The 15,317-nt window shown below is 54.6% G+C and overlaps 1 protein-coding gene across 10 annotated transcripts in view; it reads right to left on the bottom strand.

The window, feature by feature from the left end:
* PPFIA4 (PTPRF interacting protein alpha 4) overlaps positions 1–15,317 on the bottom strand; it is a 51,264-nt gene that overhangs the window by 35,808 nt on the left and 139 nt on the right. For 6 of the 10 annotated variants that reach the window (XR_007148280.1, XM_047841019.1, XM_047841024.1 and 3 more), the window contains exons 1-2: positions 3,065–3,120; positions 2,266–2,897 (exon numbers count right to left, since the gene is read on the bottom strand). Coding sequence is in view for 9 of the 10 variants with exons in the window: in XM_047841019.1 (XP_047696975.1) it covers positions 2,266–2,499 (234 nt within the window). In the remaining variant the exon portion in view is untranslated. Of the gene's footprint in view, positions 1–913; positions 1,020–2,265; positions 2,913–3,060; positions 3,121–15,317 lie in introns of those variants that run through there. The other 4 variants (XM_047841022.1, XM_047841020.1, XM_047841021.1 and 1 more) reach the window with 4 other exon arrangements.

The following is a 15,317-nucleotide window of genomic DNA, read 5'->3' as shown; positions in this document are numbered from 1 at the left end:
AAAGTTTTCAGAGAGGTGGTGCAAATTCTGTGGCTGCCCAGCGTCTGGGAGTGACTGAACGATAGCTGCAGCCCTGTCCTAACCTAAAGCTTCCTTCACACACCAAGGACTCATGACGGAAGGAAAAATTCCAAAGCAGTCCCCACTGATCACTTCAGATCAGGCAACAGGGGATAAGAAGGGCTGTGGGAAGGGCACAGAGACCCAGGGATGCCAGAGCTTGAGAAGTCTCAGACTTCTAACCCTGTTCCTGGATTAGTGCCCTTCTGTCAAGGCCATGGCCAAAGGTGGAAAGCCAGGCCTGGTGCCAGTGCTGGTCCACTCCTTAGTTTACACACACACACACACACACACACACACACACACACACACACACACACTTGTACCCAGAGGCAGGACTCGGCACGCCCCCAGCCCCCATGCCCTGACACCACCACCAGGGCCCTCTCCTCTCCCTTCTTGGGCTCCCCACCCCAGAACACCTGTCTCCTCCCCAACTCTAGCCCATCTGACACACTGCTGCCAGGATAATCTCCCAAAGCACGGCATTGTCTACAACGCTGAACATAAACTTCTTACCCTGGTTTTCAAGTTTCTTTCTCATGGTTTCTTTTCATATTACCCTAAGATCTGGTCAACCTGGGTCTCCTGCTACATCCAATCACCAGCAAACCATCCTAATTCCACACCTTTGCTCAATGGGCTCCCTCCCCATGGGAAGCCCGACCCTCTGTCACCACCTGATGAAATCACATGTAGCTTTCAAAGCCCGTCTCAATGGATATACCTTCTTGCAACCCTCCAGACTCCCCCGTGGAAGATTCTCTCCCTCCTCTGAAAACTGTCTGGAATGGTGGTTAAGAGCACCATCTTAGAAGCCCATGGTTTAACCACAAATACTGTGGGCACCTACCGTGTACCAGGTCCCTGGGTACATACACAAGAGACACATAATCCCTGCCCTCCTGAAGTTCCCAGTGTGCGGCTGGAATCAGATCTCAGCTCTGCCCCATTAGCTGTGTGACCCTGGACAAGTCATCTAGCCTGTTTGAACCTCCATCTCTATCTGTAAGACACAAGTAGAGGCCACCCTCATGTGTTGCTACAATGACCAAATGAGCCAACGCATGGAAAGCACTTAGCACAAGTCCATCAAAGGCGGCTACTTTTACCACCGTCTCAACAACCCTTTGGAGCCCCTCTTCTCTTCCCCTGCTTGGTCTTCCGGTCATTTGGGTTTTTTAATCCATCTCCTTTATAGCCTGTGGGCTCCAGGGCCAGGGACTGGCTCCTTCATTCTAGGGCTTGTTTGGGGCCTCATGCACAGTCAGCGAGGACCTCTCATGCCATTTCTTCACCAGGGCTCCATATCCCTCTTGATGAAGCATCACAAGACTCTGCCCCCCACCACTTCTGAGCTCCCAGTAGATTTCTGCAGCCCTCCTGGGTTCACCTCAGTTCTCCTCCCCACATGTGGGGAAAGAGCCTGGGGCTGACTCGGGAGCCGTGTGGCTCCTCAGAGCTTCCTCCCCGGTCCCAGCAGCACCCTCACAGGCTGCGCAACTAACTAACCTCCTCGAGCTTCACCTCCATCGTTTGTAAAACAGAGACGATGGCGGTAACAGTACCAGCTTCATAGCTATGAGCATTTAGTGGGGCAAACCGCACACACAGTGCTTAGTACACGGAAAACAGAAATGATGACCATCATTGCTAGTGGTAGTGGTGTTGATTTAGGAGCATGAGACAGGTGTCAAGACCCCTGGCTTGTGGGTTCAGCTCTGCCTAGAATTTTCTATGTGATACCCGTTGTTTTTTCCATCTGTGCATTAAGAGGACTAGATGCTCTCTAAGGCTTCTCCATTTCCACCCTCTGTGATTCCCCACCCACCACCTCCAAGAATAGGGCACTGGTGAGGATCAGGCAAGGCGGAAGTGTCTTTCCAGTCTAGGGTGCCACCTGGTGGCCGCATGGGCTCACTGCAGTTGGCAGCTATGGCTGGGTTTTTCTCCCGCATCAAATTCCATCCATTTCTCCAGGTGAAGCCAATGCCAGGCTGAGGAGCTTGGGAGTGACAGGGAAAGGATTTATGTAGGGAGATGAAGGAAAGTTAAATGCTCTGTGAATTCCATTTGTCGATACGCAAACAGATGCAGATAAGCTGAGGGCCCAGAGTGTGCAGGGCTCAGCAGGGCTCAGCAGGGCGGGGTGGGGGGGTGGAGAGGGGGGCAGAATGTGGGGAGGTGCAGACAATCAGGCCTTACCTGGGGGAGGGCGGAGTTAAGGTGGCGCTGGAGCTGGTCCCGCTCATGCAGGGCATCTTGGAGCCGGCTCTGTGTGGCTGCCAAGGTCTCCTGACTCTCCCGAAGGGACTCCAGCAACTTCTCCCGCTCATCCAGCATGTTCACCATCAGCTGCTCAAAGTTGGCGTCAGCATCGGCGCCATGGGGGGGCCCCAGGGGGTCCCCCTCGTTGATTGTGGGCATCACCTCACACATGGTGGGGGTGGACAGGGCCTTCTCAGCGTCGGGGGACAGGGGAGGGGTTCACAGGGTTGGCACCTCCAGGGGGACCCGGTGCATGGGTCTCAGAGCAGGCAGCGCCAGGTGAGTGGGCAGGTGGGCAGGGGCTTCTCCCATGGCATCAGTCGCTCTTGCTCTGAAAGGGGCCTGGTGCCCGGAGTGCCCCTGTGGAATGGAGCCAGAGGGCCTGGCTTAACCTCTCAGGGCTGGGGCTGGGTGCCCTATGTCCCCAGACAAGCGGGCAGCAGCCGAGTGTGGCCATGACAGGCAGGGAGAGCAGGGCTGGAAGAGGGCCCTTCCTTAGGCTGAGTGCTGGAGCCTGGCAGAGTCCCAGCTGGGTCTAGCGACGCCCATCGTTTCTGGAGGGCAGTGGTCTGTGGGAGAAGAGGCTGTGGTGAGGACCAGCTGAGGAAAGAAGGGCATCCAGGGGAGGGGATGGCGGCGGGGTTGGGGGGTGGGGGGGAAACAGGACCTGGACCAGAACGTGGGGGAGGAGAAGGAGATGTCAGCGCACGCCCCTCCTCCAGGCTTACTCACTCACTTGGATGGCGCCTTCCTTAGTTCTCCCAAGGAACGCACATGCCCGCTGCCGTAGCCTCTGCCTCCAGCTCTCCCCACCCCCCAGCTGTCAGAAGTGCAGCCGCAGTGGAGTGGTTCCCCACCCACGTGGCTCACTGGCCAAATATAGAAATGATTCAGTCAGTGGCAGGGGAGCAGCCAGCAGGCTGCCCAGAGTCCTCCTGAGACCCAGGGGTGGGAAAGTGAAAGGGGGGTAAATAGGGTCTCTGCCCCCACCATAGCCTTCCCCCCTGCACTCAGGCCGAGGTAAGCACAGAAGGGGTTAAAGGGCTCTAAGCGGGTGTGAACCCACACAGGGTGCACTATTAGGGTCACAGGAGACAAGGCCAGGGTACCTCCTACACTGACCACTGACCCAGTACGGTTCCCTGGAAAGGCACAGGCTGGGCACTGGGTGGCAGAGAGCCCTGACCTGCTCCATGCCCATCATTTGGAAAAGAGGCTCCAGGGGCGCCTGAGTGGCTCAGTCGGTTGAGCGGCCGACTTCAGCTCAGGTCATGATCTCGCGGTCCGTGAGTTCGAGCCCCGTGTCGGGCTCTGTGCTGCCAGCTCAGAGCCTGGAGCCTGTTTCAGATTCTGTGTCTCCCTCTCTCTGACCCTCCCCCGTTCATGCTCTGTCTCTTTCTGTCTCAAAAATAAATAAACGTTACCAAAAAAAATTAAAAAAAAAAAAAAAAAAAGGAAAAGAGGCTCCAGCTCAAGTCGCCCCTCCTCCTGAAACCTGGCAGAGAGCAGGCTTCCGTTCTGAAGTCGTGGCCCGCGACTTCCGTGTCGGAGCAGGAACTGAATGATGCAAAGGAACCCACGGTCAGGTGGGGGTAAAGGGTGTCAGTCTCCCGAGGCGTGCGGGCCCCTGCGCGTGGCCGGGAGTCTTCTCCCACCGTGTAACGGCCCATCGCGGCCACTGCCAGCAGGCTGGTTTCCCTGCTGGGGAACGTGTGCCCAGCCTAGCCTTGAGAACACCCTGAGCCCGGCGCGAGGAAGCCCGGTGGTCAGAGCAAAGAATGGTGTACCAAGGAAGGCAGCGTGCAGCTGGGGATTCCTCTGCCTGCCATTGCCTTCCAACCCCCCTGCCCACTGCCAGGAGGCCACTACTTTAATCCGTTTCAGAAGAGCTCTTGCTGCATGAGAAACAGGATGTGAGGCAGTCAGCACGGCAATGGGCACACACAGGAGATGCTCTCTAAATGATGCTTTCCTTCCTTTCCCTCCTCTTACCATCTGGGGGACACAGGGACTGCGTCTTGTCCACCCCCCCGCCCCCCGTGGCAGACTGGGCAACAGGCAGACTGGGACGATCAGGGGAAAGACAGGAGGTATGAGGACCCGATGCGAGGAAAGAAGTTGGACGTTGGGCAGCCCCCAGCCTGTGGCAGGGCTGAACCCAGCAGGGAAACCAGAGAAGGACCAAGCCTCTTCTACCTGAACCCTCCTATCATCCCCCGCTTGCCGCCCCCCCCCCCCCGCCAAAGTACTCATGATCCAGGCAGAAATGGGAGCAGCAAGAGGGAGGCTGGGGAGGAATGTGGGCCTAGATCAGACACAAGCTAGAGCACCAGCTTGAGAACTCCTGAGCTCACCCCCACAGTCCTTCCCAGGGGGGGCCCAGGAGTTCAGGCAGGCATGTGGGTACACCCACATACACACACGCGTGCACGCACACATGCATACAAGCAGACGCGGAACCATGGGGACCTGGAACATACACGTGTGGCCACACACATGCTCCCAGACCCAAACTGGACACAGACTCTGATCCAGGGGATCCTTTCCCCAAGCTGGGAGCCACCGTGGAGGGCTGGGTCCCTAGCAGCTACAGAGGTCAAAAGTAGCACCCCGGTCTGCACCCTCCCAGCCCAACGTCCCTGCCCCACAGAGCAGATGGGAGTAGACAGGAGGGACTGCTACCCCAGTCTTGCCAGAAGTGCCAACTCACTAATGCCAATAATAGCGATTCCTCCAATTCTCCCTCCCACTGTGCCCACGACCCTCACCCCGAATGCTCTAATCTGTGAGGCTGAAAGACCACAACCTCTCCAAACTCACCAGCTGCCAGGCCCTCGTCCCCTCCCACTCCCCCATCCCACTCCAAGAAGAAATGAGAGAGAAGTGAGGGTCCGGCTGGGGAAGAGCCTCCTTGTGACAGAACCTGTCCTCGGAAGAAGAGTGTAGTGCACTCAGGAGCTCAGGGTCCTGGGAACAGCCTCAGTCCAACAGATCCCCAGGCACCCTGCAGTGTAGTAAGACAGGAAGGAGCCCAGAGCCGGGACTCTGGACACCTCGGGTGCAGTTCTGCCACAGACCAGCCGGATGACCTTGGGCTTGTCGCCACCTACTGAGAGCTCTGCTGTAAGATGGAACCCACGACCCTTGCTCTGCCCACCTTCGAGGGATGAGATCACAGATAACACAGAGCTGGGAAAAGCAGAAAGCACCCCATGATTGCAGGGGCGTGTGAATTACCTTAGTAGAGGGCAAAGGCAGGCCTGTGGGAGGGCTTGTCCTAGCTCCTACGGAAAAGGGGCTGGGAGGTTCTCAGGAAGGAAGAACAGACCTCAGGCTGCCCGCCGGGATGTGCTGGCTATTTGGTCCAGCTTGGCCTCCCCCAGTCCTCCTGGTCTTTCTGGCAACTGAGAAGCTGGCTGCCCCCAGCCTTTCCCAGCCTCCCTCCCAACCAGGTGCCAGGTAACCACTCCACTTCCGCTAGTGAAATGGCATCACGTAGAGCAGGTTGAGGATGAGCCCAGAGGGCGATGCCAGGCAGATGCCCCGAGATGGCTGGCCAGGACCCCCCTACCCTGCCCCCACTCGTGCAGCACGGTGAACAATAGCCAGGAGCTCTAGGGCAACCGGGTCGGGACACCTGGCTCCTTCTGGCTCCAGGGCCGGCTTTAAATAGCGCAATTATCATCTCAGCCTAACAGAAGCCTCTTCAACTCCTGCACAATTTCTAAGTAACACTCACAGGTCCTGATTCAGAGGCGACAGCTACCAGCCCCCAAAGTGAGCATTTGAGGGGCTTTGCCGGTGAGGAGTACGGGCAGGCTGTGACACCGAGGAAGAGGGCTCCAGAGAGAGCAGGCATGAGTGTGAGTGCAAGTGTGTGAGTGTGTATGGAGGGGTCGGACCCACACCAGGTGTCTGGACTCATAAACACAGAAGAGGCAAATCTGAGGCCTCTCTGGCTTTCCAAGAGTCACCCCCCCCCCCCCCATCTCTTCCCAACAAACAGAAGGGCTATGCACTTGACTTGGGTCTGATGCTCTGGCTGGACACACACACACACACACACACACACACACACACACACACACGGGCTGGCTCCCTACTGCCCTACCAGATGGCAGGCCCCACCATGGCGAGGGAGCTCATCGAGGGCAAAGCTGGTGGCCCTGTAGAGGCCAAAGGGTTAGGGCAAAGCTGGCTGGAGCTGTGCCCAAATGTGAGTTGGCCACGAGCTTGGCCAAGAGGGGGCCTCAGGGTGAAGCCCCTCAGAGCAAGGAGGCGAAAGAGGAGGGCCGTGCTCCCTTCCTTCCCATGCTCCCACTCAACTGGAGGAAGGGGAGGGAGGTGGTCCTCTAGGAAAATAATACTGATTATGATAGCAGCTCTGACGTATTCGATACCAGGCACTGGGCTGTCGGTTAACATCTATTAACTTACTTCCATCCTCACAATTCCTCACGAGGAAGACCCAATTCTTCCAATTCTTCCCAGTGAGAACTGGGTCTCAGAGTCATGTAACGAAGTCTACGCATCTGGTAAGAGGAAGAACTAGGATTCGATCCCGGCCTGTCTGACTCCAAGGAGGAGGGGAAGGCAGTTGCGAAAGGGAAGACAGGCCATGACTCCTTTGCCATTTCTCGCCCTTGTCCAGGGACAAGGCAGCCTAGGGACATATCGCCTTGGCTTCCCCCACCCCCGTGCCCCCTGGGGAAGGCCTCTGCACAGCAGCCACCATGGTCACTTGCCCATTGGAAGTGACTCATTTCCAAGGCCTCATCCGCCACCCACCTGAAGCCCTCCCCCGACCCCAGCTGCCCTAAGGACTCCAAACCGAGCTGTCAACAGTCCCCTGAGCCCCGCACCCCACACCACACTCCCGCAAGAACTACAGAAACAGCCCTCAGCTCCCCTCACCCTGCGGGGTTTTCAGATACAATCCTCTGAATGAAGTCCAGCTGCCCACCTCTCCTTCCCTCTAACCCAGAAGCTTCTCCTCCCTCCCCCCTCTCCCTGTTCAGCCCACCACCCCAAAAAGCCTCACCCTCACTCTTCCTCTCCCCCAAGAGCCCAGTGAGTCTCCTCCCCTGCTACTCCCTACCCTGGGGTCATGCTCCCAGACCCACCAGCTGGGTCAGCTGATGTCAGCTTCTAGCATCTCACCCAGCCTGCCTCAGTGGCCCCTTCCATGTCAGTCTAAGGCACTTCCGCTCACCCTTCCAAGCCCATCTCACACACTGTTTCCTCCATGGAGCCCTTTCTGATTCTCCTACAGGTAAGACTGGCCCTTCGACGGACCCGGCACGGCCCTTTCTTTATACCTGTCTCTGTGACGCATCATCGCACCTGAATACTCTGGGGTGAGAACCATTTCCTACTTGTCTTTGGATGCTCCAGCCAGGGGCCTAACATACATGGAACTGAACAGATACGTGTGGCAGAGTCATTTCTGGGCAGACCATCGCTGACCAAGTTCAAAGAAGAGGAATTCCAAAAGAGTGAACACTGGCCCAAGGCCTGGGAGCAGGTTCCTTTCTCTTGCCCTCTGAAAAGTAAAGCTTCTTGAGAGCAAGACAGGCGCCCCTCCTCCCTTGCAAGACTCTGGAGCAGGCTGATGGGCCTGATTGCGGGCTCCCCCACTGACCACACATGCGACTCTGGAAAGAGACTTCATCTGTCTGAGCCTCAGTTCCTCATCTGTGAAGTGGGGAGGATAGCCAGGCCCTCCTCGGACAGCCGATATGTAGATCACCGGCGTTAATGCACCCAGAGTGCTGAGGTCATTGTCCAGCACATAGTCGGTGTTAACTCTTAGCACCCCAGGCCGCTAAAGCACCTCAAGGCAGGGCTCACTCTAAGCACAGTAAGAAAACTAAAAATCCATACCAGCCACAGGAAGCCATCCCCAGAGAAAAACCCTTAGAAAAGCTCTCCTGACAGTTTCTCACTGCTGGCTGGCTACATGTCCCTTCAAAAGCATCCAGTTCTCCGGGCCCCCGAAAAGACCGGCAGTGAGACTATCTCTCTGGGCTTCCAGTTTCCAAATCTGGAAAATGAAGGCCAGAACACAATACACTCTACTGATCTTATAGGTTGTCATGAGGGTCCAAGGAGATAAGAGACAGAAACTGTTACGAGGAATAAAAAACCCTACCCAAGTGTCAGTTAGCACCCACTGCCAGACCCAGGCACCCTCCTTCCTAATGCTGGATGCACTCAGATAGACGCAGGGAGCGATGTCTCTATCCGGCAGGTTCCCCAAGCCTGTATCTGTGAAGCCCATCTCCCCAGCGGCTCCCCAGCAGTCAGGTATGGGCCACCTTCTTCCCAAGACACGGCCTATCGCTTAGGTGAACATACAACTTACCATCCAAACCAGGACCTTCTTTTTTTTTTTATTTTTATTTTTTAACATTTATTTATTTTTGAGAGAGAGAGAGGCAGAGAGACAGAGAATGAGTGAGAGGAGGGGCAGAGAGAGAAGGAGACAGAATCCGAAGCGGGCTCCAGGCTCTGAGCTGTCAGCACAGAGCCCAACGTGGGGCTCGAACCCACGAACTGCAATATTATGACCTGAGCTGAAGTCGGATGCTTAACCGACTGAGCCACCCAGGCGCCCCAAACCAGGACTTTCTTGAGAATGGATGGAGGCGCTGCTAACAATCACACCAGGACATGGGTGTGAACCAGGCTACCCTGGACATACCTGGCTACATGGTCACCCTCACTGTCACCACCCCAGGAAGACCAACGTCAAAGGCTAGTGGGGAAAGAAAGACTGTGAGTCTCCCCTTCTAAATACTTCCTCTTCTAAAATACCCAAAAGTATAGCCATCACAACTACCTCTTTAAATGAAGACAGGATTTAGAGACTATGAGAGAGTACCTTTAGGGGCAGCCCAGGAGGAAAAAGGGCATAGAGGTGGGGCACCCGAGTGGCTGTCAGTTAAGCGTCCGACCTCAGTTCAGGTCATGATCTGGCGGTTTGTGAGTTCAAGCCCCACATTGGGCTCTGTGCTGACAGCTCAGAGCCTGGAGCCTGCTTCGGATTCTGTCTCCTTCTCTCTCTGCCCCTCCCCACTTGTGCTCTGTCTCTCTGTCTCTCAAAAATAAAATAAATGTAAAAAAAAAAATGTAAATGTAAAAAAAAAATGTTTCTAAAAGCGTGAGCAGGGAAGGGGCAGAGAGAGGGAGAAAAAGAATCCCAAGCAGGCTCTTCACTGTTAGTGCAAAGCCCCACATAGGGCTCGATCTCGTGAACCCTGAGATCATGACCTGAGCTGAAATCAAGAGTGAGGTCTGATGGAGCCACTCAGGCGCCCCCGAGCTCCCTTTTCTTAATTTAATCTCGTCAGCTCCAAATCTGTCACTGTGGCCGACCACCTGATTAAGGTTTCGTGTGCATAAGAGGGTTCCAAGTCTAAAAAGAGGTTAGAAAAACCCTGGGCTAAGCACTGTCTACAGGAGACCCCTGCCAAAATAAACACATGTTCCCTCAGAGAGTCAGCACGTCAATGGCACACAGCAGTAAAGCTGAGAAGGCTGCCCAGGTGGCACTGGGGGCCCACCAACTCTTTCCCACATTCTGAATGTCTCACAGATCATATGCTTGCATAAAGCAAAACGTAAGGCTGGGCCACTGCACACAGCACATACGTGGCTTTGGCTGAACTTCCATCATCAGGTTCGGTAACCCGGGCCAAGTTCTGCTAAGCAGAGCCAGTGTTTAACACTCACAGATGTCCTTAAATAAGGTTTGCAGAAGAAGAAACAAAGTAGCAAGTGTGGCATATCTGGGGAATAAGAGATCTCTCAGAACTAGGGTCTCTGTAGGACACATAGGGTTCTTCTGGTGTTGAAAAAAAAAAAAATACTCAGAAGCCTCTGTATTGGTAGATCAGCCCATCAGATTAGGGAGCTGTCACACCGCAGAAAACAGAACTTCCCGGGGGGGGGGGGGGGGGGGGGGGCGGGATCAGGGACACAAGATGGAAGTGCTGTCAGGCACCAGGGCACGAAAGGCCTAGAGCGCTCAGAACTGCATCCTAAAGTGCGCGTGTGTGCGCGGGCACAAAAGGGTGTGAGAGGTTATGAGACAGAGGACGTGTATGGGGACCCGTGTATCTGTGCAATGCTGTGTAACAGTCATGAGAACGTGTGCTGTGTATGTATGGCCATGAGAGAGTGCCCACGTGTAAGAGCACGTGCGTGAGACAGTGCATAGGTATGTGTAATGGTGAGACAGATTGTGCGTGGTCATACGCCAAGGGCTCATGACACACATGACTATGAGTCTGATCATCACAATGTGTTGTGAGTGTGTGTATAGTCATGGGAGTGAAGGTGTGTGTGGTTATATAAGCCCGGGCATCTGGGAGTCAAGAAATCACGTGTGCTCCTAAGAGCATGCGGGTGCCACGAGAGCCTATGCATGGCTGTGTGTGTCTGATCATGAAAGCATACATCGCTGGTCATGACAGACTGTCCGTGCACGAAGGGCACGCATGGCCTTGAACCCGTGTGAGAGGGAGAAGAGGGAGGGATGGGGATGATAGTGAAAGAATGAAAACTCCATTTGTTCCAGGCACTCTGCCCCAAACAAAAGCCAAACATTTTGGGGGTGCTCCACAGTCAGTCTCGTGTGAGCGGAGTTCAAGGAACTGGGTCCAGCCCACCCTTCTATACTGCCACCCATCAGAGCTGCCCTGCAGGTCTCCCAGGCCCAGGGCTCCAGGTGCATCAGAGATGGCGGTGGACACCCCCTGGATCTCCCAGAACGTCGTTCGTCATAAAACAGCCCAGGCCGAGGTCCTAGCCTGGCCCCCACCCCCCAAGCCTTCCACTCTCAGCATCCTCCTCCAAGCCAAAGGAGAGTCCTCTTCTGTGGCATGTGCCAAGGACCCCTGCCATCCACTGCCCACCCTACCCTGTCCCTTACCTAGAACTGCACATTCCTACTTGGAAGGGTTCTCCGAGGTCACGTAGGCCAACCTCCCACACAAGGTGGGAGTTCCTTCTACACACCCCTGACAGCTCAGTCTTCATTTGATGATCCTTCGGGAATGGGAGCTCACCGCTAAATGAGGTAGCCCTCGTTGTCCTAAGGAAACTTTTCCTTGCACCGAATGCAAACCTGTCTCCCCTCTGAAATGACAGTTATCCGTCTGAAGACAGTGGCCATGAAGTCACATCAGCCACATATTTTAGTTACGAGACTTCAACTCTATTGGCCAAGCAAAATATGCAATAAAAGCCTCTAATGCAAAGCAGCTACTTCATCTGACACTTAACCACAAAATTATACTGTACATACTCTCTTAAAAATCACTGCACATATTATACAATTAATATACCATGAATACTATTAACATAATGCATTTGTTGATCTACAGTAACGCCACTGTTCAGCATTAGAGACCTAAACCCATACACCATGCCTCATGGGAGATCTGGGGATTTTCACTTTACCTACTGCCTATAGAATCTAATTCTCCCACTGAGATGTAAGACCACACTGTACGGGGTCCCCAGGGGCTTCTCTGCTCTAGTTAAATATTTCTAGTTGCAAGGCAGCCCTGCTTCTTTGAACCCAGGGAATCAGAAGACAGACCTCTTTGATTCAATCCAACAACTACATATTGAGCTGATTTCCATGAATCCAATACTGGATTCTAAGAGTTGTTATAGAGTCAAAAGGCATGTGAGATATGCCGTCAACCCTCAAGAAGTTCACAGTCTACTTGAGAGGACACAGATAGAGTGGTTCCCCCCTGCCCCTTCGTCGATCCACAGTCTCATTTTCTGGGATCTCAGCTACCTGTGGTCAACCACAGAGGATCCTCCTTCTGATGTATCATCAGAAGGTCAACAGCAGCCTAAGGCGGCATCACAGTGCCTACGTCATTCATCTCGCTTCATCTCATCTTGTGGCCCTTTGTCATTTCACGGCGTCACAAGAACAAAGGCGAGTTCAGTAAGATGTTTAGGGAGAGAGACCACATTCACATGTAACTTTCATTACAGTCTGTTGTTACAATTGTTCTATTTTGTTATCAGTTATTGTTGCCGATCTCTCACTGTGCCTAACTTATAAACTATCATAGGTGTGTAGCATAAGAAAAAAAATACACCATACATAGGATTTGGTACTATCCACGGTTTCAGGCATCCACGGAGGGTGCTGGAATGCCGCGGGTCCCCCTGCAACAAGGGGGACTACCGTATACAAGAAATGGCTCGAAAGCAACAGAGGGTAGCACATGACCAAACAACCCGTCTCTGACACAGCCTTGGGGTCAGCCCCGAGCACCACTTGGGAGTATGTCCAATTGAATTAACCAGTGGCAGTTTCTCCTCCAGCTCTCTCAGAATGAAGCAGCCCTAGCCAAGCCCTCTCAGCCCAACAGGCAAGAAGCTGTTCCGTGCTGGAGCTGGCCTCGCCTGGCGGAACAGAAGACACCTGACGGGAGAGGGGTCTGTAGGACCCAAGGCTCTCGGAGACCAGAGCAATGCACTGGGCAGCAATGTTTCCTGTGGGATTGGAGAGCCATTGCTAAGGAGAAGAGGGCAGTCCTCAAGCCCCGCCCAGCCCTGGAGTTTCACACCATCCAAGCTCAGGGCTCCTTCTCCCACGGCTACTTCCCCCCACCGGCCCTGCCCCGTGGCATTCTCAGTTCCCACAGGCCCCTCCCTGCACAGCAAAGACTGAGGGTCCCCTAGAAGCTGCCCCTCTCAGATTTGGCCAAGCACCACGGTCCATCAGAGTACTTTTTACCCCACTAGCCATCCACAGTGCCACGCTCCTGTGAGCCAGCACCGTATGCCCTCCAGAGCTAATTATAGGTCAGTGAGCTAGCAGGCCAGAGGGGGGACAGATGGTGACTTCATGTGGCTGCAATACACACCACCCCTCCCTGTGACCTCCCCTCCATTCCTCCTGATTCCATACCTGGGACCTAGACTCTGAGGCAGCTTTTACTCTTGTGGTCCTCTCTGCTCCTTACCACCTCCTCTCCAGGACACACATGCCACGCACAACCCCATGCCAATCGGAAGCCACACCTTTGCTCCTACAGCAACCCATCCAAGGGCCTAAGGCCCCAGGGGAGATTTCCCCCCGGCATAAAAAGGCCTCAGCTAGTGTCTCCATATCCTAAAGCCCCCTTGGTCTCCGGCTCCCTGGCACCTACCGAGCCTTCACACTTGACTCCTCCTCCCCTCCCCAGCTCGCACCCTGCTAGCCTCATAGGCTCTGAAAGATCCACTGAAATCCCTGACAACTCTTGGCAACTCTAAGATTCCAGCAGTCAACTCAGAGAAGAGACCTAGGAGCCTGGTTGCCTGCCCTGCCCTGCCCCTCCAATCCCTCCTTATCACCCAACTGCCAGACCTCATATACTCCACGGTTCTGACATCATGACATGCTCATCCGCACACGCCCAGGTACCACTAAATGAGATTTCTCACACCCCGTTCCCCACACTCTTCTATCTTCCACAAGAGGGCATCTCCCACTGTGCCGAGTGTCTCGTGCATTCTTGGCCTCTAATAATCATTGTGCGATTCATCATCTCATTATTTTGAGATGCTATTTATCTCAGGCAGCCTCCTCGGGCCTCAGGACAAAGTCCTAGAAAATAGCCAAGAAAAATCGTTCAAACTGTCCCTTTTGCTAAGGCAGGTTCTCTTGGGACTACCTGTCCAGTTAATAGTGGTAGTGGGTGGATGGGTTGGAATCCAGTTCAGACAGCTGTTTGAAAGCATGTAGACAGGGCTCTGCTTTTTCCTAATCCAACAGCAGTGCAACAAAATGGGAGCGGGGGAGTTGTTAACAGAGTGTGTACCTTTCAGCTGCTCCATTGCCGTAAATTGCCTTCAAAAGACCCAGCACATAGCATCGTGCTTGGCACACAGTAGGTACCAAATAAATGTTTGCTGGGTGTTGAACAAAAGTACTAGGTATCAGTTCCAACAGCTCTGGAAAGACAGGGAAGTCCCTGAAACCTGGCTACTGGAGGGGCCTGTTCAGCTCCCACCAGGAGGGGATCTCCATGCTAACTAAGCAAAGCCTCCTCCTTAACCACTCGCTCACCACATAGAACAGCAGAATAGCAGCCCCAACAAACATATCCCTCTAAATGGATACTGCCAGCAGAACTCTCCTCAAAGGTGACATCAGCTCCTAGTGGCACCTTGTCCTGGATCCCTCCCTCCTTCTCAAAGAAAACCACCCACACCACATTTCCAAGTCCTCCAACCTGACCTCTCTCTTCTCACCCACCATCAAAACCTGCAGGATCTATACTGGAAAACACTCCTACTGCGTGGTTCAAAGTCAACTCCCCACTCCCATCCTCCCAGTTCAGGAATCTATTCCAGCCCTCTTTTCCGGTTGCGCCCACTCTCACCCCCACCCCCACCAGACCTCGGGTTGGCCGCTCCTTCCATCCCAGCCCCGGCACTGCGGAGACGGGGGCATTTCTGGCACAGCCTGAGACTGGCAGTTCAAGGAACGGAGAGCTAGCGATATTAAGAAGGGGTGTTAGGAGCAACGCGGGAAGGATTAAGACCCCCGGCAAGCTCGAAGACCTCAGTACCTCCTGTGCCCAAAGCAGCGGAGCCGGCCCAAGAGCTAAGAGGTGCTTTTTCTCTGACTCTCCTGGATGGGAAATGGGGGCGCAGTCCATCTAGCTCCCACCGGGAGACTTGCCAACTCAGCCCCCCTCCTCCGAGGATGGTGGAGATGAGGGAGAACTCCACGCCCTCCCGCAAACCGGGCATCGCCCCCCATTCTCACCCCCAAGGGCACAGGGCACTGCAAAAGCCGGCGAGAGGCGGCGGAGAGAGCAATATCTATGCCAGCCAGAGACGACACATCCGGAGTAAAACGGGGCTGTTTTCCAAGGCGCGCTAGACAGAGACCCCTCCCCAAACTGGAGGGGAGCTGGAGGTGGGAAGAAGAGGCATCCTTTTCCCAGCCCGGGTTCTGGGCG

Source organism: Prionailurus viverrinus, chromosome F1, assembly GCF_022837055.1.
Source record: "Prionailurus viverrinus isolate Anna chromosome F1, UM_Priviv_1.0, whole genome shotgun sequence".
In the NCBI taxonomy this organism is placed as follows: Eukaryota; Metazoa; Chordata; class Mammalia; order Carnivora; family Felidae; genus Prionailurus; species Prionailurus viverrinus.
Note: the sequence above shows the minus strand (reverse complement) of the source record. Positions and strands in the feature narration are given on the sequence as shown.